The sequence below is a fragment of the Verticillium nonalfalfae genome (assembly GCF_003724135.2).
Source record: "Verticillium nonalfalfae strain VnAa140/NRRL 66861 chromosome Unknown scaffold_180, whole genome shotgun sequence".
Classification (NCBI taxonomy): Eukaryota; Fungi; Ascomycota; class Sordariomycetes; order Glomerellales; family Plectosphaerellaceae; genus Verticillium; species Verticillium nonalfalfae.
The window spans coordinates 20,664-47,669 of NW_021167405.1; the positions used below are offsets into that span (position 1 = coordinate 20,664).

A 27,006-nucleotide genomic window follows, 5' to 3' on the forward strand; every position below is an offset into this window, starting at 1 on the left:
CTAGTAGTTCGATTCGTCGTTCCAGTAGAGCGTCTCATGGAAAACCCTATTGTAATGTCAGCAACGAGTCGACACAGGACATTCGTGCCACAGAGATAGCTGACATCAAAATGATCGGGGGACGTACTCGGGGCCTGTGGCATATAGCGACCACCCAAACTTCAGCGTGATATACTGAATGAGATGACTGGCCACCTTAATTTGTCCGACATCTGTAGGGTGCCACTGAGGAGCAATATCGTTATGCTGAAGGATGCCGGTGGTGTTGAAGAAGTGAACAAATGGCTCGATGGCATGGCCGACTGGCTCCGTCTTTTCCGTCACGCCATCCCACGTCACGGGGTTGCTGAGGTATTCCTCCGTGTTGAAGTACTCGTACACGCTGTAGACCTCCTTTCGAAGGTCCGTATTCTGCTCGTACGTGTTGCCATTGGGGCCAAAGCCTTGCCACATTTGCTAAAGAATCTCAGCAGAGTCTTCGCAGGGTCCTTCGACAACATACCATTATAATGACCTGAGCCTTCGGCCACTTGCCGTGCACGCCTTGAATGAGCCTTTTGTAGTGTGCAACATAGGTGGACTTTTCGACCTTGTTGAAGCTGTTGGCGTCGTTTGTTCCCAAGTTGATAACGACAAGGTCGGCGTCCGGGTTTCTGCTGAAGTCCCATGGCTCGGGGTCGTCTATCTTCAGTGTCAGTCTAGTCCGAGTGTGCCATCACCGTCTTGAACGTAGCACGAACCTCCCCAAACATTTGCAGCACGGCCACCAGTGTCACTTGTGTAAAACCATTGATGAGACTGCCCGCGAGGGTTGCCCCAGCAGTTTTGGTCAGCAACGCAGATACCCGGATACCCAGTGATAGAGTATTCAGTGTTGCCGAGGCCAGCTCCCACTCCATAGGCAAAACCAGCGAGGGCCTCATATGTGTTGTACATGCCTGCCGAGAGACTGTCACCAATGAACTCGACGCGGCGAGGATAGTCGGGAATCTTGATGAGCTTTCCGCAGCCTGACACGTGGACCTTCTCGATTTGCACTCCATAGGCCCAATTCGTAACTCTCATCTCGAAGGTCAATGGATTGATAGGCCCATCGAGCTCAATTCCGGGGGTTTCCGGACTAACAAACAAGTGCGTTCCGCCGGCAGTAACATTGGTATGCTGCCAGTCGAGGCCTGCGATCCTGTATGCGACAAGTGTCTGGTTGATTGTGTCCTCCCCGAACGTGACGGCGACAGTGTGGCCCGTAAAGCCAAACTTGATACCTGGCCCTCTGTTGCTCGTCAGATGATGGGGCCATATTGTGAGAATGATTGCAAGAATGAATGCGCTTACGCCCACCAAGAGATGTATTTGGAATCCCAACGCCCTTTGTAGGATATCTCCTTGGCATCAGCCTCATAGGTTCTATAGGTCCCGTTGCCAAGGCTGATCTTGGTGTCAGGAAAGTTGACGGCACGGGGTCGGCCATTCTCAAGAATGACGGCTGATGCCAACGAAACCAGCTGCAAAGCAGCAGCGAGCGAGCGAAACAACATGACGACCACGGGGGAGATCGAAGATGGCAGACGTGACGATGCGGCGGAGCTGCCGTACCTCCAAAGGCTCGCGCCTAGCAACCAGTCATCTTTATAGATTTCCCGGCTTCGTCCACTCTCCATCTCAACCCCCCTTTGAGCTCCAGGGGCAGCGGAAGTTCTCTAGTCGAGGTAGCGGGAAACTCGACAGATTCGCCCGAGATGACCTGACTTGACTTGACTTGACCATGCAGTATGAATTGGGGCCTCGTGCATGATCTTGCCGAAGCTTGCCCCTTTCCGAGAGTCTCTTCAGGGATCAGAGCAGGGACGATCGGTGGCCGACTGTGTCGGTGGAAACTGGGTATTTCATTTGATTGCCGACTTTCTGTGTGCCGTCGACTCCGAGTTTGCTAAGGAGGGCGGAAGGACGGCTTCCGCTCCCATGAGCCGCAGGCTGAATTGCAACCCAGCAGCGGCCCCACTGGCTCAGTACGGCCTGCCGACCTGTCATGCGGCCAGCATCAGGTCGCTTGCCGTCCGCGCCATCTGTCCTCCGAAAGAGGGGATAGATCTCGGTCGGAAGGAGATTGATATGGCCTCAGAGCCTGAGCAACTGCCGAGTCAACGGTGAGATCGCGGGTGATCCACGTGACCATACGTTCTGTTGAAATTTGGTCCGAGGCAGTTGAACCGCGCGCGCATGTTTCGCCGCAGTGGATGTGGACGGATGGCTGCATAAATTGAGGCATTGGCATCTGGGCGGCTCGGAGTGCTAAGTGTATATATATGAGCTCATGCATGGTGGTGAGCTCGAGCAGCTTGCCTACCTGGCGAGCAGGCGAAACGCATGTTCACCTCAATTAAGGTGACGCTTATGTGGGTGCTATGCACGCGCACCTTTCTGGAAGAACGTACCGAATACACGGTACGTTACACAGGAGTGGCATTTGAATGGTTGGTTTGATCGAGTGTCGAGCAAGAAGTTCACCATCTGCCCTGTTTGGTGGGGTTGGGGGTAGGGGGTACTCTGTGCTCATAACGACTGCATCCCCCTAGTTTTCAGGGCGCGCTGTCAAGCGGTAGTTGTCCGTGCCAGAAGCAGGGGCCAAATGCACAGGATTCCGTCCAGGAGCTTGTGTGTTGAGACGGAAGTGATCTCTTTGGCTGGATTGCCGAATGCAAAAAAAAAAAATGCTGGATCGAGCTACGCAGCTCGCGATGATATCGTGGTACATCGGAGTGGACTCGATGAAATGCTGGAAGAAGGGTCGGCAGCCAAGAATGCGCTGTCAGAGACAATGGCATCTAACGAGGATCACAAGATGAAGCCGTGGATTGAAAAAGAAGCGAAATGCAAAGTCATACGAAGGTAGGTAAGGGGCACCTTGGGTACCTATCTACACAAGGCACCTACCTTTCAGTGCTCGTCCCTGGCGACGCGACAATCACGATCGACTTGCGACTGCCCTTGCTCATATCAGTAGTTGTGAGTGAGGCCCATCCCTCCTGCCAGTGTCAACGCAAGGCCAAGTGAGTTCGTGGAAGGAATGACGAGCCTGCATGCATCCTTCTTCAAATAAGGTAGGTAGTATACCCAACCCAAGGTTCCTCCTCCCTTCCTCACCTTGGCAGAGTGAACCTGGGCAGGCACGATCCCGTGCTCACTGGCGCCTCCAAAGCAAGCATCGTCCACCATCTCCATCACGTCTCGGGACGACACCCTCACGGAATCCTTCATTCGCACCTCGGTCCAACAACGCCCATCACGCAACGCCTGCTCGCCTACACACCACTACATCCCTCGCGGTTGCGCCTGAGAGAGGGGTTCCCCTCCCCCGAAATGTCTCAGCTCATCCGCCCTTGTCGTCACGAGCACGCCAACCGCTGGTCGGAATAGGAAGGCCAATCCGTGGGCAAAAGACAACGACAAACCTTGCGAAACCCGGCATCTCTCCATCTTGCATTGCGACGCAGTCGCATCGTCGTTTTTCGTCTCATCTGGCTGGCGAATGTTGGCTGACTTCACCTACCGGCCAGTTCCCTCTAGCTCGGCATTCAGACTCTCGCGCTTATTCCTTTTGCAACGCCGAAATGACAGTCAGGTGATGCGTGCGCGCTCGCACCTTGCTTGGTTGAAGAAGAGCTAGCCACTATCGCTGTCGGGGCTGAGACAACCTCATCTTTCGCACTTGGGCGCCCTTTCCAGCTGTGCGGGCTTTTTTTTTTCCCTCGACATCTTGTCCTCTGTCTGACATTTGTGGTCTGTGACATTGTTGCTTCTCAGCCCATGGTGAGTGAGTGCCGAGCTCACCGGCTGGTCTTTACTTGTATTGGCGAACCCCTTTGCCCCCCATTTTGTTTCAACAGGTCCAGTCTCCTCTCGCACTTTTCTTTGCAACCCACCACCGACCACCCTCACCCTGACACGGCGCCGTATATTCACCTTTCGAGCAGCATCCCGGCGCGCGCTGCGTCTGCACGGCTCCCGGACTTGGCGCTGCTGCCAGAGAAACCGGTATCGTGACTTCGGAACCGCCAGACCAAAAGTCGACAACGGGGTTTCACTGCCTACGTACCTCCGTTCGTCGATCGCGATTCGCCCGTCCGCCAGACCTCTTTCTCGTGCCCAAAGTCAGCCTCTGATGCCCGAAAAACCCCACCGAAGACCATGACGCTGCCTGCGCATCAATCGCCGAGACCAAGGCTGCTGTATCCCTCCCCTTCAACAACCGAGAAGCCACGCCATTCGTCCATCGAGGTGCCGTCGCATTCAACAAAGCTGCAGGTCGCCCTTGAGCCACCCCTCCACCACGACCTCTCTTCTCGACATCATTCTCGCGGCCAACGACATCGAAACGTACAAACCATACGTGCCTGCCTCTAGAACCAGTCACCAACCGCCAGTCAGATTGAGAAGTATTGCAACTGGCCTGTCATCGGTCGAACCCCGCCGCCCCGCACGGCACTGCCGCACGTTGGCTTGCCGTCGCGCTGAACCATGTCGGCCTCGCACGCCAATGCCGTGCCGGACACGCAGCTGGGACTGTCGAATGAGGAAATCCAACTTTTGCGACAAGGCCAGGCGGCCGCTCTCGGACAGGGGGGCGGCGGCGGGTCGAACTCCTCCCGTGCCGCCAGCCGGGCATCGAGCCAAGGGCTTCTGATGCTCGACAGCTCCTCACTGGCATCCTTGGGGCGCTACTTCGAGCGTGTCATGGCTCAGATCGAGCAGCAGATACATTATCTCAGCGAGCAGAGCCAGACGTTCACCATGGCACAGTTCGATCGCGCCGGCAACCTTATCGACAATGCTGACCTGGAAATCGCACGGTATCACGACATCTTGCGACAGTTGGACGAGCTGGACCTCGACTTTGACAGGATACGACATATCAAGGAGATTGTCGTGGGCTACCGATCGCGCGTGGTGGAGATGGAGAGGGAGCTTGAACGAAGCGGCGGTGGATCCTCGTCGAGGCACAGAGACGGACATCGCTCGTCATCCAGTCGACATGGCCACTCTCACAGTCACCGGCATGGCCATGAAAGCTCGAGGAGACGACATTGAACGACATGAAATGACACCCGCGTCGTTTCAAACACGCTTTCACGACATAACAGCAGGTAGAATCTACCGGCCACGCGGCCACAAACACAAAAGCCAAAACGAAAATGTGGGGTGAACCCAGCAAAAACTACCTACATACCATGAGCGGGAACAACAGGACCGCGGGGTCTCCAAAAACTCAAATAAGGAGGCTCAGGAGGGGGAGGGGGGGGCTCGGAAGACGGATCATCAGGCCTCGCGGCTGGTCGGGACAAGATGGATTTGGCCTCACGGCTCGTTGGATGCTTCTTTTTCCGTTATTGCTTTCAATATTCTTTCACTACGGTGCTTGTGATATCTTCTTTCTTCTTCTTTTTCTTGTGCCTATACTGCCCTCGAGGCTCTGCGTCGGGCTGTCGATTTTCTTTCCCTGTTCTCCCTATTTGTACACCACAAGCAGCAAGCGTTGGAACTCAATCCGCCATCACACACCCCGCTCTCGCAGGCTGGTGGCACGATGGTACAATACCAACTTGGCTGGCGCAGGAGTATTTTCTTTCTATGTAGGATTCTATGGATCTTGCAGTGTTGCTACCCACCCTCGGTTTCGGCTCAGGCGCTGTAGGTATCCTGACGCAGCACGGTCACGTAACTATTGATGGAGCGGTTGTTGCAGGATACCCCTTTTGGCCTGAAGATCAAATATCACGAATTTACGTTCCTCTCTGATCGGCTTCCGATCCCGCTCCGAGCGCGTGACTGACTGTACCAAGCGCCAGAAGCCACGTCGGGCCATTGAGTCAGCACGACGACACCTGCCTCATTTGCGTTGTTCTTCTGAAACAATTTCTATTGTGCGCTCCAATTTCGAGTCTCGTGCCTCACGCTGCATGAAGATTCTCTGCCATCGGCTGGCAGCACTAGACTAGACGGTACCCTCGACCCGCACGCCGCCATCCCTCGCCGCCGTCCGCGCAGTCTCGACCTCCTCGAGCGCCAGCCTGTCGCCGCCGCCCAGGACCTTCTCTCTGTGCCAGGGCCCGACAAACATGCCCTCGGGGTCGACGCCGTCGCGCACGGCGCGCCACTGGTCGAGGTCCTCGCCGTACAGCGCGGCGATGCGCGCGGCGCCCTCGTCAAAGTTCTTGGCCCAGTGCGGGCGGCCGCCGAGGTCGAGCATGAGCCACTCAAAGGCCTCGTAGTAGCGGGCGCGGCACGGCGGGTCGGTGAGGTAGGGTCGGTAGAGAGTCGCGTTGAGGTAGAGGGTCGGGCCGTCGGGGCGGGTAGGGTCGAGGTAAGGGCGGGCGTTCTCGGTGAGGGAGGTGTCGCTGACGCGGACCTCGACGGGGGCGTGGACGTAGAGGCCGTCGGCGGAGAAGGGGATGTTGTGGGGGACGTAGTCCGGGTCGGCCGGGTCAAGGTGGTTGAGCCACGAGGAGAGGCGGCGGAGGGCTTCGGGTCCCTTGTGCAGGGGGATGGCCCACTCGTTGACGAACTGCGAGTAGAGGCAGTTCATGAGCAGAGCCTCGCCGGAGGGCTGGACCGCGGTCGTGGTGGAGCCGTTGGCGAAGCCGTATTGCATGCCAAAGACGAACCACTCCACCCACGGCAGGACGCGCGGCACGTGGTGCGCGAGATACAGGAGGTTGTGGTAGATGTAGTAGCCGAGGGCGCCATCGTAGTTGCGCACGGGGGGCGGGCGCACCGGCTCGTCCGTCTTGTTGGCCTCCCAGACGACGGCGCGCCGCGTGTAGGGGAACCACCAGACGCGAACAAACTCGGAGCGCGTCCAGAGGTCTGCGGTCCAGCGATCGAACATGCTGCGATCCGTGTCGATGACCTGCTGCCATCCGAGCGTAAAGGCAGGCACGGCACGGAAGGTGATTTCGGTGATGATGCCGAGGGCGCCGAGCGAGAGGAGCGCAGCGCGGAAGAGTGACGGATTGTCGTCCTTCGAACAGGACTCGGTGTTGCCGTTGGCGAGCGTGATGCGCAGGGCGAGAATGTCCTCGGACATGAGGCCATGCTCGACGCTGCTGCCGTGGGTGCCGGTGGAGATGGCCCCGGCAATGGACTGCTCGTTGATGCTGCCCAGGTTGGGCATGGCGAGACCATGCTTCTGCAAGTGCGCGCACAACGAGTACAGCCTGATGCCGCTCTGCATGACGACGACACCCGTCTCTTCATTGATGGAGAGAACCTTGTTGAAATTGTCGAGGTTCACGAGCCAGCTCGAGGTGCAGGTGATGTTGGAGGGCGAGTGGCCGCATCCCGTCAGAACGATGCGACGACGACATGTCCGCGCGAGGTCTATGACCTTTTCGACTTCCTCGAGGGATTCTGGCTGGATGTACAGCTCGGGCAGGGACGAGAAGGTCTTGGCCCAGGTGGAGTGGATGTGATTCGGTCGCGCGCGAAAAGCGACTTCGGGATCGCTCTTCGCGAGCGCTGCGGCCAGCTGGGAATCCATTGCGGTGCAGCTGTCGAGGGACAGTCTTCGCACAGATGGTGTCGCGGGATGATCGCGATTGGGAAACGACTTTCGTTCTGCAAGGATTCGCGGTGCGCCGACGGGGCGGGTTCGGATCGGCTGGAGGGGCACGGCAGGGGGAGGAGAGTCGATGCGCTGGGAACGAAAGAGAGAACGAGACTAGCAACGCGCCAAACGTGCAAGAGTGCAAAGACACGCCACTTCAGGTCATCGTCAGGATCTTGTCGAGCGGAGGGCAGGTTGAGTTCGAGAGGAGAGGCACGACCAAAAAAAAATAAGTCAGAGGGGAGGAGGGCATTGAGACACTACAAGCATGTTCACGTTGGCGGGGCTCAGAGCTGCTGCGGTCTTAAGACGCCGGCGGGGAGGAGAGATCGGGAGAATGCCTGCGCACGTGTACATGCGCATGTAATTTGTTCGAAAGATTTCCCTCAGATGCTGCACAATCCGATGAGTTAGTCGGAATGAGCTCATCGACTTCGGTATTTGACAGGCCTAGCGAGCTGTCGCAGGCAAAGCTTGGAGCGCCGATCGAGACCCTGATTGGCGATCTGGCAGAGTCAACGAGTCACCGCTTTGTCTGAGCTCCCGAAGCTTTCCGCCGATCGCGTTCAGATAAGGAGCAAGTCAGGGACCAGACACAAGACAGGGCCAGGGCCCGCTAGGCCCGGGGCGGCACAGAGGTGCATGTGTGTGAGGAACTCAAGCCACTCGTTGTCGGAACGGGTGAGACCATCATCAGACCACTTGGCCGGTTACGAAGAGGGGGGAAAGCGTGCAAGAGGAGGCAGACGCAAAAGAAAGAGAAATTCAAAACCAAACGATGTACATGTGCCCTCGGATTAGCTCTCAGGTTCTCACCGACAACCGCCAGCCTGTGACAACCGATTGGAAGCCCCAGCTGTGCTGTCATGCAAATTTGGCGTATTGGTCGTTTGGGGTCGTCATCAGGCAGTTTTGTGAAAGTTCATCGTACGGCTTGCGCAACCACTCGGTCGGCCGCAGCACAAACGTCTCGGAACACGCCGACCGCTCCGATTGAAAACTATTTTCGACCGTCATGAGCGCGAGCCTGGCTCTTCGCTGACAGACTGCTGGCTGCTGGTCAAACACCCCCGAGTCGACCTGCATCCAGCCTGTCATGTCGCTGGTGAGCAGTGCGCGCCTCTGGGAGTTGACGCTGTCGTCATGGCGGTCTTTTCCTGTGTCTTTGACTATTGTTGCTGCCCTACAGAGAAGCTGCGCTGCCCATACACACCCACGAGGGGGTGCCTGCTCCGATTTCCGTTCTTTGAATGCGGTCTTCACGTCATCCAGAGGGTTCCAGAGGAACCACAGCGGGAGAGGTTCCCTGATCGCTGTGAGGTTTTCGTCATGGCAGAGCGGCGTCGCGGGCCCAAGCAGGGGGAAGGGGGGTTAGGGGTTGAGGCGTGCGAAACAGACAGCATGCGGAGGTGGGGGAAAAAGGCCGTGACAGGCAAGGTTCCTACTGGTAAGTACTGATGAGGATGCTTCGGAGAAAACGTAGATTTGGCGGGCCGATGGACGCGGCCCAGGCATACGAGCGGTGCTGCCGAAGCGGTACGGTGAAGCACTTGCCACCATTGCCTTCGACTTGACAGATCCCTCGTCTGCTCGGGGACCAAGGCTCCTCAAACATGTGTCCTTGCTGTCTTCGGGTTTGAGCAATATTGGGATCCAGGGAAGCGATGCTAGACATTGCAGGAATGGACGTCTTCGGATTTTGCGGCGAGACGCGAAGCTGGAGAAGCAACTCGCAATCGATCGGTTGGGTCCTCGCCAGAGCCTTTCGAACACGTGCAAAAAGTAAGACGGATGGTTGACGTGGCTCGTCGAGGGAATTCAACCGCGGATGGAAGAGAATAGCGAGACCCTGTGCTCGTGGAAGTTGTAGAAAAGAGAATGCAAGTCAAACTGGAGACGCGTCCTGTCGCGACAATGGGGTTTGGGGAGCTCATGGCGCTTGGGCTGACTAAGGTGCTCGCTGGAACGGGTGCCTGGAGAAGCGGATCATCCACCGGCTCCGTGACTGCCCATCAAGACCTGTCCAGTCTGTCACCTTCGTAGTACGTATGAAGCAACTTTTTTAAACACCTACTACTAGATCACACTTGACTGTTCGGCTCACACTGCATACCTAGGCTCAAGAATTGGTCTTCCTCTGCCGCTCATGCTTCACCCACCAGGGCTTACATGCTCGTCACATGTGATCTCGCATCCCAGCACGGCAATATGCGTCCTGCCGTCACCGACTCTCGACGCCTACCATGTGTGTCGCCTTCGACCACATAAGTACAGGCTGGCAGTATGACCATGCACATGAGCGGGCGGCAGTCCGGCCGTTCGTGCTGGAAGGCCTCGATACATTTTCAGACAATATCCAAACGCAAGAAGAGCCGCCAAGCTACTTGACCTAAAGACCTGCGCCTCGTCCTCACAGCGCCTACACAAAATACGATGATGCCGGGCATTTTCCACCAGACATGTGTAGTTTCCGAGTCTTCTTCAGCTGTTCTGGAAGCACGCCATCAGGGTACCCTCGAGATTGTGGTCGACAAGCGCCCTGCCAGGACGGGGAAATCAAGCTCGCCAGGGTTTCTATTTCTGTCGCGGCGAGGCCCATGATAAGGTTCACTAAGAGCATTCGCCGCCACCCGCCAAGCAACCTGCTGTTCATCTGTTCAGCTTCCGTTTAGCCCCGCCTCACAAAGTCTAAGCAGTGGTCAAAATTAACACAGTCACCTGGTGCTACCCCGGGACTCTGGCGGCCCAAATGAAGCAACAAGGCACGCCGCTTCCTGTACCCGTCACGTGTGTACACCGTCTATCCGGGATGTCCCTACGACCTCCACCGACTCTCCATCTTGTTATGGCACGACAAAACATCTGTCAGCATGTTCTCTCATTCGCAGGGCACCGAGAGAAATCCACGCAGCGTCTGCCATCTGCACCTCCAGGCGACCTCACACAATTCGATCCATCTATCCTCTCGGACAGCTCAATCGACACCTGCAGGTACGGTGCCGCGTCACGACGCCAGTTGGCAGAAGTGGCGATATGACTGAGGCTCGGCATCCAAGCCATGCACCCGCCAACAGCTATGCGCAGCCCATTTGCCCAGGCCCTGCATTGTGATCCACGGCCCGTTATGCGTAGCGCCGTCGGCGTCGGCAGTCCGCCCGGTACCATGCCCACTGCCTAGGGATTCCCCAGAACTGCATCCGCAGTCGTGTCATGAAATTGAGCCATCAGCGCAATGTTATCTGTCTTTTTCAAAAGTAGTATACAGATGATCACAAGACGAATGAGATGAACCGCCACTAGGGATGCAAACATGTCACCCCTTTGTTCCGGGGTAGGGGTGGTCCCACGAAGTGAGGCCCACTGCCGGCCGGATCGACACGGCTGATTTACAACGGGCCAAGGTTTAACGTACTGCGCCGTCCACGTTGCTGTGGCTCAGGGGAATCGCCAAGTCGCTTCAGTCTTTTTGGCCGCGTTGAAACTTAGCATGCTGCGTAAGGCGCAAGGGCCAAGACGTAGAAAGCCCTCTCAAGAAGTCCATCGTGATGCCAGCCGCCGCCCCGATCTGCTGTGTGGCCAGCACCACCCATGTATAGCGGTCGTCGGTCTCAGCCATGCCATGATGCTGCGGACGGCGCATGGGAAGCCAATTTGACAGCTCGTGGCAAGCCGCAGGACACGGTGAAGATTCCGTTTCTCCTGCGAACTCAAGTGTGTGACGAGTTCGTCAGCCGAGTCTAGGTGCGTTTATATGATATCATGGTATTCCAACGTCTTGAAACCCGGTTTGGGGTATAAGCCGTGGCAAGCAACTTGCGGTGACATACGACTACTCAATATTGTTGAGTTTACTAGACATTGTCCTTCTCCTCGATTTCTTCGCCAGAGGAACCCCTGAATCTCTACGGTCTAGCACAATCTTCCATCCCCTCGAATCTTCTGCCGGACGACCTGCAACTCCTCATCACATCCCTTGCCCGAGCATGTGGTCTAGACAGATCCTTGTCCTGGTCACGGCCCTCGGCCTGGCCTCATCTTCTCTCTTTCAACGCAATGCCAACACAGACCTGTCCCTCAACCTGCCGCTCTCGGTAACGGATGCCTCTCCAGCCCAAACGATCTCGTCTGGAACCACACTTCGCATCCTCTGCGTGGGAGATTCTGTCACCGTGGGACACGGCAGCAAGGAACTGAACGGGTACAGAAGCGACCTCGCAGAACGCTTGTCCAGGAGTCAGCCAGAACCCACGCCAGTCCGAGTTTGCAGCGTGCTGACCAAGTGACCAGGTAACGAGGTCGAATTCGTCGGGACAGAAAACGGCGGAGCAATGCGCGATGGCTATTTTGTGAGACGAGAGAATTTTCCCGCGGCACGTCGACGAGTGTCCATCTGACCATTCATAGGCTGCGTGGAACGGCAAAACCATACACTTCCTTGCCGAGCACATCGGGCCGTCCCTCGAACAACGACCAAACCTCATCCTGCTGCATGCGGGCACAAACGACATGGCCTCTGTCGAGCGCATCGCAAAGGAGGGAAACGACCCCACGGCGGCGGCGGGGCGGCTCGGTGATCTTCTCGACCTCATGATCCGGGCCTGTCCCGATGCGGTCATCATCGTGGCAGTCATCCTCGGCTCGTGCCAGACGGACCGGGTCGCGAGGACCACGGAGTACCAAGCTCTCATCCCAGACGTCGTCAGGCGACGTCTTGATGCCGGGCACAAGGTCCTCGCCGCGGACTTTAGCGCTATGCCCCAGCGCTTCTTGCGTAATGACTGCATCCACCCGTCGATGGATGGGTACAGAGAGATGGGCAGGTATTGGTATGATTTCATAACGCAGGTTCCCGCGGCGTGGTGGTTGCCGGCTCCGAGTGCGGTTGACCCGAGTGCGGTTGACCCGAGTGCGGTTGACCCGGGACGCGACGAACAGAAGGTAGATGTGCAGTCGAGTGGTAGATCACTGAGGCCGACGGCGTGGTTTCTTCCGATTCTTGCATGGTTTATGCTTGGCTGAGTCAACGTGTTGAGGAATTGTATTTCGAAGCATCATGAAGCGACGCATCAGCATGGCGAGATTTTCAATTAGAATGACTGCGCCGTAACAACAGGGTGAATGGATGATATCTCTTAGGCGCCTCAAGTTGACAGATTATCTTTGGTTACCTGTGCTGTTCAAACCCCCGCGCCTCTTCTAATCTCGCCTCAATCTTGGCAATCACGGACTCATCGTACAGATCTTCGTGCTTGGAGTCTCCTCGCAGGATCATCTTCTCGTGCCTCGTCGCCTCGTCCTTTGTCATGCAGACCAAGTCGCCAAGGCGCACGTCGGAGCTCCTCTGTTCGTCGGCACCCTCTCCGATTCGTACCATCGTCTTACCCTCCGGCTTCCGCCACCTGATGAGGACGTTTCTCGTCGGGATGCCAGTCACAGCACTACGGCCCCTCCACAGCTCCTCGGCGAGGAATGCAATGTCACCGGGTGTAATGGGTGTCTTGAGACCCTTGGCCACCTCAGGGTCACTGGACCCCTCAGTCATGCGAGCAAGCTTCTCCTCCGTGCTCTGGATAAAGGCCAGTATGCTGTCGTACATCTTGTCACGGCCCTTGCCGGGGATGTAATCTGTCGGATAGCCTATCGAGTGTCAGTGTCCCGGATGGCCGAATTGTCTGGAGAGGTGGGAGATTGGGGGGCCGTACCAGTGATACTCAAGATGATGTGATTCGCAATAACATAGCCGAACACCGCAGGCATGGTTCCAAGCACAGGGAGGATGCGCACCCTGAAATTGGGGAGGACACCCAGATCGCCGACCTTGCCCTTCTGGAACTCCTCCTCAGCGAGGGGCAGGAGGCCGGCCTTACCCTCGCCAGTCTTCTCAGTCGAGAAGACAACGGGGATGCCGCTGGTGATGCCCTGCAACTTCAACCTCCGCCTCGTCGCCCTCGAAAGGCCGTCGTCCGTACTGGTGCCAATGTCGCCAACGACAATGCGCGTCGGGTCGCTCTTGGCACCGGCGCCCATGCTCGAGATGACGGGAATCTTGTGATCGTGACAGTACTTGAGCAGCGCAACCTTGGTGTCGATGTTGTCAATGGCGTCCACGATGAAATCGGGCTTTTGGCCGTCATCCCAAGGCGACAAGACATCATCCTCGACGCCAGCCTCAAACTTCTGCAGTCGCAGGTCGTACTTGACCCAGGGCGCAATGGCAATGAGTCGCCGGTACAGGCATTGCACCTTGGGCATGCCAACGTCGGCGAGCGTTGCCACGGCGTGGCGGTTCAGGGAGCTGAGCGTGACCTGGTCGAAGTCGATCAGACGGATCTTGGAAACACCGGACCTGGCCAGGGATGCTGTGCAGTGAGAGCCCACGCCACCGCATCCGACCACGATGACGAACGATTCCCGTAGCTTCTTGAGGCCCTCGTCCTGGAGAAAGACGCGATTGCGGGCGAGTTGCTCAAGGATGAGCTCGTCGTCAAAGTCACCGGCTTGGGCCCTCTTGGCGAGTGCCTCGTTGCGTGCATCCTCTTTATCAAGGGTCGAGGAAACACCACCGAATTGCGTGAGCTGGCCAATGTCAGTCGATGGGGGGCTTCATGGCTCAAAAACGGACGACGGCGCACCTTTTCTGGCGTATGTTCGCCATCCGCAATAGGCGGTATAGAATGCTTCAATTCATAAAGCCTCTCTTCCCTGTCCAATGCTTGATATCCAAAAATGAGGGCGCCCACTGTGAGGCCAGAGATGATTGCAGTTGCGGCGAACTGCAGGCGGGAGTCCGCCGCCGCTCGCTCGATCAAAGACGCCATTTTCAAGCGGCCATGACCGGAAAATCCTGTGTATGTTTCGTGATCAAGAGGATGAAACGTTGATGTAAAGTTTTGTACCTACGACAGATACAAGATTGCTATCGAGTTACCCTTGGATCCAGGAGCTCACGAAATCGACGGCTTCGAGTTTGCCCTTGGCTGGTTGCGATGAGTGTGGGCCAATCGGAGAGGCCAATGCCTGCGAGCGCGGAATTATCATCCGCCGACGGACCGACCACTCGAGTTCCCCAACTGCAGGCTCAGCAAGAGCCAGTCAGAATAGAGGCATCAGCGGTGACCACCATTGACAATCGACACGCAAGGAACCAGCAGGCTTTCGAGGGTACTGCCAGCCTCGATCAAGCTGCTCGTCCACATGCTTGCCTCGAACTATCATCGATCCACTGCAGCACGCTCGACATCAGCATGACGACCATACCATAACCGCATCCCACACATTGCTAGACATGCTTCCGACAACACGGCAGCGCTTGGCCACTCGCCGCCGCCTCCTCGAGCGACTTTTCCAGCTCCCCGCTCGCGAATTTACCAGCAACACAACGCTCGCGTCCCGTGTGCGACCGCAGCTTCCTTTCCTCTCGATACCAGTGACGACAACACGGCGCAAAGTCCGTTACTTTACCACCGAAAAGAAGCTATGGCTGAGGCATGAGGGCCGGCTCTTCCTCCGGTATAACATCTCCATCTGGGGCTCTCTCGTCTGCGTTGTCGCCATCGGATTCATGCTCAACCAAGAATGGTTGGAAAAAGACTTCCCCACGCCGCATGAGTGGTCGTTCCTGACGCGCATGGGCGTTCGGGGCGCGAAGAGTGCGCAGCGGGTTGCTGGGAATCGGGGCACAAATTATGACGAGATTATCGTGTCGTGTCAGAATGCTCTGAAGAGACTCGAGGACCCCCAGAGTGATGGCGCTGGTGTTCGGGAGCTTCTCGGTGATGAGCCCTTGTCCATTGATGGTTTGGGAAGTGTGGGCAAGGATATTTCGACCAAGGACGAAACCTGGAGGCGAGGCTACTACGAGGTCATGATGCTGCTGGCGACGACGCTCGAGCAGGTGGACGGCTGGGTCAAAGATCGCACTCGCAACATTGTCTGCCCCCCGGCTATGGTTGTCGGACCCTCGAACCCCCGGCCTCAGCCCATGCCTGTGGGAGCGCCCGGTGCCCCGAAAGAAGAAGACTGCGAGGTGGCCTACGAGTCTGCGGAGAATGCCTACCTTCGGATTCTGACGACCAAGGGCTTCAGCACCAAGCAGAGACTCGATGCAGCGCTTGCGTATGCTTCCTTCTTGGACTTCAAGAAGGTGCCGGAGGCTGCTGCAAGGGTGTACGACTGGGCACTCTCCATTGCCTTGGAGACTGTCGACCCATCTTCACCTCCTGTTATTGACCGTCGAACGTTGACCCTCAACGACAAGTCGACAGCCCCCTCAGAAAACGTCCTATCTGTTCTCACTGCGATGGCGACGCACAAGGCCCATGGCGGTGACGTCGCGGGAGCACTCCCAATCTTTGTATCTCTCCTCCGCGCCCGTCGCGCGTTGCCCACGACACCGCCAACCACAGCAAGGCAGAAGTCATTTGATTCATCGCCATCCAACTTCTGGCAAAAACTGTGGGCACTGGCACAACCACCACAGTACCCCCCGCCTCCGCCTGATGGAACGACCCCCCCATGGCGCGACAACAAGCAGCTTTGCGAGGAGGCGGCCCTTCACCTCTACATTGGCGAGATTCTTTACTCGAGCAACGATACACTGCGAACACGCGAGGAAGGTCTCACCTGGACACGCGACGGCGTGGACCTCGCGGAAGAACAGCTTCGCGAGCTGGGCCCCGACACGGCGGCGAACCGAGCGATGAAGACGACCTGCAGGGAGTGTTTGGGTACAGGGCTGCATAACTGGTCACTCATGGTCAAGCGGCTGGCAAAGGAGGAGAAGGCACAGCAGCAGGAGGCTGAGGGGAAAGCCACGGCGGCGGCAGGGTCTACATCCAAGCTTGGGCGCTTCTGGTCGAGTGCGCCAAACCCGAAGGAGGCAGGGACGCGCTGGGCAGCGGAAGAAAAGGTTGTGTACGAGCGTATTCGGAGGACAAACGAGCTGCTGGTAGATGTGGCGCCGCCGTCGGCTGGCTTGTCAGATCTGCTCCGGGCGTAGGCTGGACATGCACATGGGACGATATCCGAGTCGAGGGCGTAGGGGCACGATGCCGGGGTCGAGAAGATGCAACCAAGGGTTCTCTGGCACTGCCGTGACCACTTGGCCATGTAATACTACCTTACCTACCTTACTTGGGGCCATTTCCCACTTACTTGGGGCCATGTTCCCAGAATCCGGTCGTTGGGCAGCTAGGTGCTTTGTCCCTGTGACATCAGATAGACCCTCTTTCAGGCTTTGAACGGCATCCCTTGGATAGACCAGCGTCACCCTGTGGATCTGTACGGGTGCCCCCTTGTGGCCAGAACCCGCGACTCGGTGTTGCCGGTGGGGGAGAAGGAGGAAAAAAAAAGAAAAGCAGCAATGGAGACGAGGCTGGCAGGTGGCCTGTCAGCACCCAGGACATGGTCATTAGGGTTGTCAAGCACCTCAAACACGGGGCTGCACCCGAGTTGTCGATTACATCCACTTTGGTGACCGAAGTGCCGGGTGTGATGCTCCATAGTACTGTAGAGGGAGCAAGCACGGCCTGTCCATCCCTGGCAGCTGCCATCAGGATGGAAGGTCGCCCTTAGGAAGGAAGAAGCCGGACGCACGGACCGATGAAGATCAGCATCCCTCCCCCAGCCACAGCTTTTCTCTTCGGGGAAGCTGCATCATAGTGGAGTGCCTGCCCTTGCGTCCCCAGCTGAGCGAGAGGTCGTGTGCCCTATCTGGTCCTGGGGCGGTCCCCAGGGCGGTCGTCGCCTGTCAGCCCAAGGCAAGGCAAGTGCCTAGGTAGGCACCGCGTGGAAGGCGCATGCAGGCTGCAGCTTCCCCACTGAGGTGCTGCAAGAAGGTACGGCACGTATGCAGGCAGGAGCAAAGCAGCTCACCGTCTTGTTGCAGCCGCGCAGAAACTTTTCTTCGTAAAACTACACACACACACACACACACACGTGCGATACCTATGAAGCAGCCTCGAACAGCATTTTCTCGTGATCCCTCCATCCTTGACAATTGTGCTGTAAGTCCATCTCTTTCTTTCATCGCGCGCTACCCAACGTGCGTCTGGGCCTAGCACCTGCATTGGGGCACGGCATGGCCCTAGCTTCCGGGCCCCGGTCCGCTTTCCTCTAAGCCCAAACGACTCGAGAGAGAGGCTGGGGACGCAGTCGTCACAGCACACTCTCACTCACCCTGGCTTTCTCACCATCACCACCCAACCTTCCTCTCGTCTGCCCCCATGTTGTCCGTGTCCTTCTTTTTTTCTCGCCTCTGGGTCGTGGCAAGGGGTCGACCAGCCACTGGCAATTGGCGGCGCCGTTGACCAAAACGACTGAATTGCCCAAACATGGCGCTTTCTGTCTGCATCATGCATCATTCAATCCACATCTGCATTGGCGCGCATCTTTGTCTAGCATACACTACTACATCACCCTGTACCTCACCTCGTCTTCGGTCAGTGTGTTGAAAGGTCTTAGTGGGCTTCGCTCGACGCATCTTCACACACATCGAAGAATGAATTTCCAAGACCTGACATTCGACTTTATCGATCGACAGCGTATGTTGGGCTTCTCCAGTCATTCAGCGCCCTCCAATACGTGGTCGCCGACTTGATATACTGACGGGTCGCATAACAGGTCCCCAACCGCCTCAATTCTGGTCCCCCAAGACCCCTTCTGAGCAGTCAGAGGCCACCATTCGGCCGCATGGCGAGAGGTCACGCGGCGGCGATGACCTGACGAGCGACTCCGGTCACGTTTCTCTCTCACCTCAGGCTCCGGCCATCTTCCACGCCCCGTCACCGCCACGACACTCTGAATCCGACTCGACCATCACCGAGAGCTACGGTCCTAGCCGTCTGTTCGCACAGTTCGGAAACCCGCTACGTGACATTCGTCGGCACCCAGACGAACCACTGATCGACAATCGCCCGGATCCGCGTCCACCTCGACGAATCGACTCCGAGTCGACAGTCCACATCCAATCTCAAACGACAGTACGCTTCAACGAAGCACAGCTAGCCATGGACGAGGTCGCCAACCGCGCACGCGCCAAGGGCTTTCGCGATGACATGACCATTGCCGTCAATGGTTCAATCACGCCCGGCGTCGATGACGGACCATTTATCAACTATGCCCTTGGCGCCCTCACTCAAGAGTCATGGCCTAGGCACTCTGCCACGTCAGATGCCACAGCGACCACCCGAGGCGATGCCGGCGCCTCGTGGCAGAACGAGCTCACTCATGATTATGACGAATACTCTGATGATGATTACGCGGTACCTAAGAGGCGTTCAAGCAAGGCACGCAGTCTGGTGCCATCTCTCGCTCCTGTGCCTTCAGTTTACACGCGCAACTCCGTGCGCCACAGCGCGGTATCACAGTCGCAAGACGAGAACGAGGAGTTCGGCGTCACTCCCATAAGACTCGAAGCCTACAACACGACACGGCCTCTCTCACAGCCGAGGTCAACGACTTCTTCACGCTTCATTGGAGAGGACGAACCCAAACAGTTGGGCTCCAACCGTTGGATACCGATCAGTGAAGTCCACCCGACCCGACGGGAAGGCCTGCCCAAGCTTGATATTATCGATCCCCTGAGAATCAACTACCCCGAAATCACCTATGTCCCACGAATTTTACGACTACCCTCAATGATCACCATGATGGCATTATGCGTTATTATGATTGTCATGCTCGTCACGTCCGCCATTCTGACAACGATACGACCTGGCTTGATGACGTTGCACTACGGCGTTGACGATATCAACCACGGACAGTACTTTCTGTTCCGTGTACTGCCACAACTACTGGCCGCCGTCGTGTTCGTCTACGCACAATGCATCATGACAACCACGATTCGAATTCTGCCGTTCCAACGCATGACGAATGATGAATCTGAAAAGAGACGCGATGCACTCTTTGACGACCTCTACCTCACGAATTTCATGAAACCCCACTTGACAGGGCCACCTATGCTGAAGGTCTGTATGGCTACGATCTGGCTCAGCGCCTTGACGATACCTTTGTTGAGCAGCTGTTTTGCAGTGGCTCGTGTTGACGATCAATGGACCTGGTCGGCGGTGCAAGGCGTTGCGTATACAGCAGTCGTTCTGTACGTGCTACTCCTTGGAGCTGTTGCAACTTTGGCCATGTACTGGCACAAGAGGATCACGGGTCTCTTGTGGGATCCGCGGTCTATCGCCGACGTTGCGCACATGATGTACAAGTCGAACACTCTTGACGACTATGAGAGAACCGAGATGATCAGGGACAGGAAGGCGATGCAATCCATTCTTTGCAACCGCCGCGTCGACCGGCTGGGCTATTGGCAGATGGAAGGCCCCGACGTGACGCCGTGGTACGGTATCGGAATCGACACTCACATCTCTGACAGGAGAGGACGGAACGACGTGGAGGACATGCCACACGAGGATATTCGCCAACGCGAGTCTATGAACTCACTGACAATGTCCCTGGTTTCGGGGGTGGACGACAAGATTCGGAAACAATACCTACCCTGGTTCCTGCGAGACGGACAGATGATTGGCTTTGCTGTGATCAGCACGCTCCTTCTGGTGGCCCTGATCGTTGTCTCCTTCACGCAGGGAGCTAACTGGATGCGAGGCTTCCGCCCCGGTCACTTGTCTGTCTATCCCGCTGAGGGCAATTTTTCAGCGGCCAACTTCCTCTTCAGCTTCATTCCTAGTCTGCTTGGCGTGCTGCTGTACTTGTTCCTCCAGTCTCTGGACATGTCACTCCGCACTACGCAACCGTGGGCAGAGCTGAACAGCGCCTTGGGTTCGCCAGCCGGTCGATCCGTGCTCTTGGATTACGCCGCTTGCCACCCGTTTCAGGCCACCCTCCATGCTGCGAGAAACAAACATTGGCGCGTTGCCGCCGTCTCATTGATGAGCACGTTGGCCGTCTTCATTCCGATCCTTGCCGGCGGCCTGTTCATGGCCCGGAACATTGAGGGAATCAACGACAGCCGCATGCGGCCCAACAGGGCCGTGTTTTTCATCGTCTTGGCGCTGCTCATCCTGTACTGGTTTGCACTCATGGCGCTGGTGCCCTGTCGCTTCTCGCACCGCCTGCCTCATTCCGTCACCTGCCTTGCGGATATTGTCTCTTTCCTCTGCACCGAAGATGTGCGGGAAGAGAAGGGCTTCCAGTTTCCCGAAACCAAAGACAGAGAGACCATGCTCACCAAGCTGGGGCTTGGTAAGCGTTGGGAAGAGAGCCGGTGGTACTTTGGCAACGTGCCCGGCAAAGACGAGAAGCTGGGCGTGCGCCGGCTCAAGAAGTATACGGAGCGCAAGGCCAGAAGGCATTGAGCCTTTGAAGGCTGTGGGCCTTGTCCGACGCGTAATAGTGGTGCTGTGTGTCATTATACACTGGCGAGGGATCACTCCCTGAGGTTGGTACAGTGATGTTTTGCTTCTGGCGTTTTCGGCATGGAGAAACTGCATGGGTAGGCGTTTTGATTTTGCGCTTGATTTTAAGAGTTCTTTGCTTCTGCACTGTTCGCGTAACGGGAAAAATAGAGGGTTATGGTATGGGGTCATGTTTGTACGGCACGGGGCACGATGTTCATGGCGTTTCACGAGACATTTGGCACGAGATCCAAGACTGTATTGAAGGAAGAGGGGCTATCAGGCCGGGCTGAGAGTGAGCAGGACTGAGATGGATGAGATTGCCGCCTCGGAGAGCTTCCAGGCTGAGCAATGAGATGTACGGCTTATGTATACGTATGAAGATGTTGATGGGAATATGAAATGTTTCTGCGCCTTTTTAGATCTTGAGTTGGTACAATGCCTCGCCTCCTCTCCCCGCAAAACCCCGTCCACCATGTGTCGTATGATGTGGTCACACCAGAACTCCATGGCGAACTGTGAATAAGATCAAGATATGTGACAGGGCCAACCAAACATGTGTCACGGACGCGAGGCGCTCATCTTTCTTGAATATTTGATTACTCTCGTGCGTGAGGCACCATCGCCGCTAGCAAAGCAACGTATCTCAGAGCTACATCGAATCAACAAGCCATTACTCGTTCTGCGAACCAGGCACTCTCTGCTGACGACGACGACGACACTGACAACAACAACAAGAAGAAGAGGAAGAATAAGAGGAAGACAACATAGGAGACATAAATGACAGTATTGGCGGCTCGAAACGTTCATTGTGGTGGCCGATTACTTTCTCCTCCCCCCCCCCCCCCCCCCCTTCCCCAGCTTCACTCTCTCTTTCCCACTTACACGAGGCGAGCGGTCAACCCCTCGCGCCCCTCCTCCTCTCCTCTTTCTCGCATTGACCATTTTGACACTTCCGATGGCGCCGTGAAAAGAACGGAACACATGACCCCCAAACCATTTCCTTACCATTTGACTATTCGCCCAGACCTTGATCTTTTTCCCGTCTAACGGAGGCTTCGTTTCGTAGAGGCATAACTGATGATAGAGTTTCTCGATGAACAACGTGGTCGTGGTTTACATGACGTTGATGACATGATGCAGAGTAATAAACAGAACAAAGAAAACACAGGACAAAGAGAAGAAGAGACTGAAACCCAAGGCTTTGGTACGACATGAGAGAAGAAGAAACGGGAAACGACGCGGACGACGGAGTACATGTCACCCTTATGAACTGTGGCCCCGGGAGCCCCGGCCAAACATGCGGCCAAACACGTCGCGGGCGCGATGCTCCTCGGTGTCGTCGGCGGCACGCCAGGCCACTAGAGATTTGCGGCGTGGGCGGGGCGCGTCGCCGCTACGGCGCGGGCTGGCGGGCTTAAAAGTAGCAGCGCGGCGAGACTTGACGAGGCGTGCAATGGGAGGGCTATCATCTGACTCTGAGTCTGAGGAGTCAAAATCGAAGAACGAGGCTGATGGGGCGGCGGATGACGGTTCGCAGGGTGTCCGGCGGCAGGGAGGCAGAGGTGCGGAGCGAGGATGGACGAGATCGGCGAGGTTGGTGGAGGGGAAGTTGGGCAGCGTGGACTTGACTGTCGTTGGATCCGAGACGAGAGAACCGCCCATAGTGCGGGCGGAGGAGGTTGATGTGCGGGGAAGCATGGCGAACGAGGACGATGTGCGAAGGGCTGGAGATAGAGTACCGATTAGGGTGGCGCCGGATAGTAGGCGGATAGGCGCCGAGTGTGTGTGGATGGGTGATGGCCGCGAGGTCTTGCGAGGCTTAGGCGTGGGGGATTCAGCAGCAGGTAGGGAGGAGGTGCGCGGTGGTGGGACAACAAAAGAGGATGTCGCTGTCGTTGTTGCTGACGATGATTTGGTTGTTGTGGTGGTAGTCGTCGTCGTGGAGGTGTATGAGGCCTGATGAGGTCTGGGGAAGAGGCTGTAGGATGATTTAACAGCCCTGATCGTTGTGCGCTTCTCGGCGACGGACGTCACGTTGCGACCCTTCGGGAGGCTGGGAGGCTGCTGCGCCGGCAACGTGGGCTGCTTCACGATGGTGGTGTATTCAATGGGCTTAGGCGGCAGAGGGTCGTCATCGTAGTTGATAGTGCTTGCCTTCTTGGTGCGACGAATATGTGGTGACGGGATGAGGGCGGGATACCGGGCCTTTGGTACACCGTGACCTTTCCGCGGTGTCTTTGGTGGCTGGTCATGGTCGTGGTGGTGAGGATCTTCAAAGTCATGGGGTTGATCCCCAGCCACCCAAAAGCTGTCCCACAGCTGAGATGTCGAGGCGTGGTACTGATAGTCATCATCGGGTGACACTTCAGAGTCAGAGTGGTCATCAATCAGGCTGGGCGTTGAGCAGTTGGAGACCACGGACGACCTGCTCTGGTGACGGGAGAACGACCTGGAGGTCATCGTCGTTGACGGCCTAGCCTCCATCGCATCCATGTCTTCGTCCGTCTGTTCCGTGAAACTGTGCCCTGCCCTCCTGTATGGGTTGGGCTGCTGGCTTCCTTCCGCGCGCGGCAGCGAATAGTTCGAATAGTCAAAGTACTTTGACACGAGCTGGAGGTGTGCCAACTTGGTCTGTCGATCGATACTCTTCCTTTTCGTCCTGGTCCTCGATGGCGCTGCGGGTGCGGGTGCGTTCATCGTGAGAGTGAGAGTGAGATCGGTATGGGCAGGTGTGATGCCTGATTCCAGATGAGCAGACATGACGAAAGTGGAATCACAACCGCCGGGGCCTGCTCTACTTCAGGTGCGGATATGATGTCGATTTGCGTTACAAAGGTGTGTGTGTGAGCTCATCAGCAGTCTCAGGCGAGGGGGGGATGTGCGTGTCTGATCCAGGGATGGGATGCTCGCTATATGTCCAAAAGCAAGAGGTGTGGGCGATCATCCTCCATCAGTCTCCCTGATCCCTGGCCTAAACAAACATTGACCCGCTCAGCAACGGAGCCGATTGTGAGCAGACATGGCATGCCCTTCCCTGGGGGGGAAGTGTAAGGGCCGTCAACATCAGGAGAGACAGGTATGCATCGTCGTGTCTCGGTGCCGTTACGTTGGGTCTGGTACCCACACAAGCCCGCATGTCCACCTCCCAGCTGGTGGCTGAACCCACAGGCGCGGAGGATCGCCGTGGGTACCGTCTTCCCTGAACTCAGGATGGCCACAGCTTCGAGACATTCCTTGCCTTCTGCGCTAGCCCCGATCCTCGCCCTGGGAGCAGGGTGAACAGCCAGTCGGAGGCCAGCCCTGAACAAGGGAGAGCAACGTTTGGAAAGGTCTGCGGGGATCCATGACTGCACTGGCTGGCAAGCAGGACAGTCACCAGGAGGGCAGTGGGGAGTGGCCTGTAGGCAAAGCATCACCAGGTAAGGTGAGCTGAGATGGAAGTGCTGGAATGTTGAACGTGACCGGCCATGGAAAGTCTCCCCTCAGAGGCACGTCCAGCAAAACCTCTGGCAACGGGGTTTGCTCTGGGATGGGCGCCGGGGGTTTTCTTCCCCTGGCCACCCAAGACCTGTCAGATCAGGCCGTCGGATCAACGATCCTGTGCCGCTCTGCAGGAGTCGTCCCGATTGACAAGCTCTATGAGACATGGATGAAAAGATGAGCACAGGCACAACCACGGAACGAATCATGGTTCAGCAGGAGGGGCAAGAAAAAGGCGACGAAGAAGAAAAGCAACACCAATACGGCGTCGAGAGGGGGCAACAATAGCTGCCCGCAGGAGAAACAGCAGGGCAGATCCCAAGGCACCGAGTCTGTCCCAATCGCGGGACGACTGCACTTGCATCCGCCGTGGTTCGTTCCGAGGACCCTGTTCCTGCGTGTCCGAGGTGGGCACATACTGCCAAACTAATGCCAGGGGTGCAGTATGCAGCCTCTACCGCAGCAGGGAGGCTGCAAAATAGGAGCACTAAAATAAAAGGATGAGAAAAATGTGCTTGGCCCAGCGGTGTCTCACTTCCATGGTCAGTGTCGACGTACTCGAGAGGTTTCCAGGGCCTCTCTGGGGCTCACAACGCCACAGCATGCCCGCCGTTGCACCTTACTCCTGTCGACCATGGTTACACAGGAAACGTTGACCATCGTTGAGTCAGGACGAGAATGGACGATGCCACGCTAACTCGCCCCCTCCAATGCTACAAAGCTGGCCAGTCCAGGGTTCCAGGTCACGAGCAGCAGCTGCATAGCCAGCGCCGTGGCGCTACCGAGGACCCTTGACTCCAGCTCGGCTTGGATTTGTGCGCATCCAGACCGTTCTCAAGCGCCAGACGCTTACTTCCGCCGTGTTGAGACGAAGCAGTGTTGACAACTGACAGCATAGATGAGAATCAGCCTGGACAGGAGAGGAACGAGAATGGGGGAGGGCTCTGAGCCGTTGCTGAGGTGGCCTGAGGTTGGGAGCGCGGGCCTCTGCCCCCAGCTCCCTGTCTCGCCGGTGTGCCTCCGAGTGCAACCGAGACAGGCAGGCCAACCTCTGCACCGTCTTGTCTGCCCACTTGGACGAGCACGTTCACTATACGGGGACCTGTTCGGCGTGGGACCAACGGTGGGGAAGAAAGGTAGAGAGCGAGGACGGGCTCGTGGTCCGCGGTCGGTGGCCTGTGGGTTGTGGGTTGTGGTCGGTGGCCTGTGGTCCCCGCGAGGAACGATGATGGAGGTGGCTTTCCATGCCCGCGCGCCACCCGTACCTGTCAGGGCCTTTTTGGCGTTCAATGGTCGATGACGACGGTGCATGCCTTGGCTCACCGCGCTGGCATGAGATTATCGACCGGTCTTTTCCCAGAGCAAGCCTGCTGGTGGTTGTGTGTGTGATGGTGCGCGATGGCGGCGATGATGGTGGATGGGTTGGCTGATGATCGTCAGGAACCGAGATGTTCTGCAGTGCTCTCGGAGGGACCGATCGCAGCGGTCAACCAGCATGGCGCTGTTTCTCAGGTAACGGATTTGTCCAAATGGCGACCGGTCGTCGATGGCATTGTCGTTGGCAGAAGCAAGGCGACGATCGACTTGGATGATGGGAAAGGCAAGGAGGAGGCATCCGCCCCTCCACCATGCGCCCCTGCCTGCACCAGGAAGCAAGCAGCCTTGCTTGCCCTGCGCCTGCGGCTTGTGAGCGCTTTCCTTCTCCCTTTGTTTCGCCACATGCGAGGCAGGATGAGGTAAGCTGCCGCGCCACGTTTCCCCTTACCCTTCGTCCCTTGTCCCCTGGGCCTTTTCCCCTGGGCCTTTTCCCCTGGGCCTTTTCCCCTGGGCAACGAGGTCCCTGCGTTATGCACCACAACACCCTTGTCTTCATCCCTTGCATCCTGAAGCTCACCACCATAACGCTACGATATCATGTCGACGGCGTCCTGATGGCGTCGTTCAGATCTCGATCTCCATGGATAGGGGGAAGCCTCTTCGATCTGCCGTTTGCCGTTTAATCGCTCAAAGCGTAGCCCATCGCCTTGCCCGCATCTAACGTCCCATCAACCGAGGCGCCCCCCTCAAGCGCGCCATGCCAGCAAGACCTTCGACGGGCAGACCGTGGAATCTGAACTTCAGCCCATCTCTGCCCTCGGCACACCTCTGTCCTGCGTAGCGCAATCGCTCGCCTCTCGACGCGTTTCGATCACCTGGCTTCCTGTCGACCACGTCTGCCCCTCAGGTCGAGCTGGCCGGCTACTTCTCGTCTATCCGTCCATCTGTCCCATGCAACCGACCCGGGACCCATCATCGGGTGCTCCGACGCTGGCGCTGGCTTTCCGGACTGGCGGGCTGCGCTTGGGTGATCCACACCAACATTCGTTGTCCACGCCATCTTATCACATATCATATATATTTCTCCCTTTTTGGCCACCACGGGTACCACCCACACAGCGAACAGACCCAGACCGGCCCAAAGAGCCACTTGAACTCTGGCTGACCGCTACCATTTCTGCGCTGTACGGTTCGAGACCTGAGGTGACGGGAGGCTGATGCTGCAGGGTCGTGTCGGGAGCCGAG

The 27,006-nt window shown here is 57.1% G+C and overlaps 8 protein-coding genes across 8 annotated transcripts; 4 read left to right on the forward strand and 4 right to left on the reverse strand.

Moving 5' to 3' along the window:
• Positions 1-1,538, reverse strand: D7B24_003056 (uncharacterized protein; the record flags this gene model as incomplete). Its single annotated transcript, XM_028637250.1, has 5 exons — positions 1-46; positions 128-456; positions 503-681; positions 741-1,273; positions 1,336-1,538. The coding sequence occupies 5 exons, from the start codon at positions 1,536-1,538 to the stop codon at positions 1-3; spliced, it is 1,290 nt and encodes a 429-aa protein (XP_028490871.1).
• Positions 1,539-4,518: 2,980 nt separating this feature from the next.
• D7B24_003057 (uncharacterized protein) lies at positions 4,519-5,088 on the forward strand (the record flags this gene model as incomplete). The annotated part of the gene is made up of 1 exon (XM_028637251.1): positions 4,519-5,088. One exon carries the CDS (start codon positions 4,519-4,521, stop codon positions 5,086-5,088), a length of 570 nt encoding a protein of 189 aa, XP_028490872.1.
• A 904-nt stretch (positions 5,089-5,992) lies between these two features.
• ALO1 (D-arabinono-1,4-lactone oxidase) lies at positions 5,993-7,537 on the reverse strand (the record flags this gene model as incomplete). Its single annotated transcript, XM_028637252.1, has 1 exon — positions 5,993-7,537. One exon carries the CDS (start codon positions 7,535-7,537, stop codon positions 5,993-5,995), a length of 1,545 nt encoding a protein of 514 aa, XP_028490873.1.
• A 4,049-nt stretch (positions 7,538-11,586) lies between these two features.
• Positions 11,587-12,622, forward strand: D7B24_003059 (uncharacterized protein; the record flags this gene model as incomplete). The annotated part of the gene is made up of 3 exons (XM_028637253.1): positions 11,587-11,836; positions 11,891-11,949; positions 12,008-12,622. The coding sequence occupies 3 exons, from the start codon at positions 11,587-11,589 to the stop codon at positions 12,620-12,622; spliced, it is 924 nt and encodes a 307-aa protein (XP_028490874.1).
• A 145-nt stretch (positions 12,623-12,767) lies between these two features.
• Positions 12,768-14,421, reverse strand: D7B24_003060 (uncharacterized protein; the record flags this gene model as incomplete). Its single annotated transcript, XM_028637254.1, has 3 exons — positions 12,768-13,240; positions 13,306-14,179; positions 14,236-14,421. The coding sequence occupies 3 exons, from the start codon at positions 14,419-14,421 to the stop codon at positions 12,768-12,770; spliced, it is 1,533 nt and encodes a 510-aa protein (XP_028490875.1).
• A 467-nt stretch (positions 14,422-14,888) lies between these two features.
• Positions 14,889-16,601, forward strand: D7B24_003061 (uncharacterized protein; the record flags this gene model as incomplete). Its single annotated transcript, XM_028637255.1, has 1 exon — positions 14,889-16,601. The coding sequence occupies one exon, from the start codon at positions 14,889-14,891 to the stop codon at positions 16,599-16,601; it is 1,713 nt and encodes a 570-aa protein (XP_028490876.1).
• A 1,500-nt stretch (positions 16,602-18,101) lies between these two features.
• On the forward strand, positions 18,102-20,922 carry D7B24_003062 (uncharacterized protein; the record flags this gene model as incomplete). Its single annotated transcript, XM_028637256.1, has 2 exons — positions 18,102-18,144; positions 18,224-20,922. 2 exons carry the CDS (start codon positions 18,102-18,104, stop codon positions 20,920-20,922), a joined length of 2,742 nt encoding a protein of 913 aa, XP_028490877.1.
• A 1,305-nt stretch (positions 20,923-22,227) lies between these two features.
• On the reverse strand, positions 22,228-23,724 carry D7B24_003063 (uncharacterized protein; the record flags this gene model as incomplete). Its single annotated transcript, XM_028637257.1, has 1 exon — positions 22,228-23,724. The coding sequence occupies one exon, from the start codon at positions 23,722-23,724 to the stop codon at positions 22,228-22,230; it is 1,497 nt and encodes a 498-aa protein (XP_028490878.1).
• Positions 23,725-27,006: the final 3,282 nt, after the last annotated feature.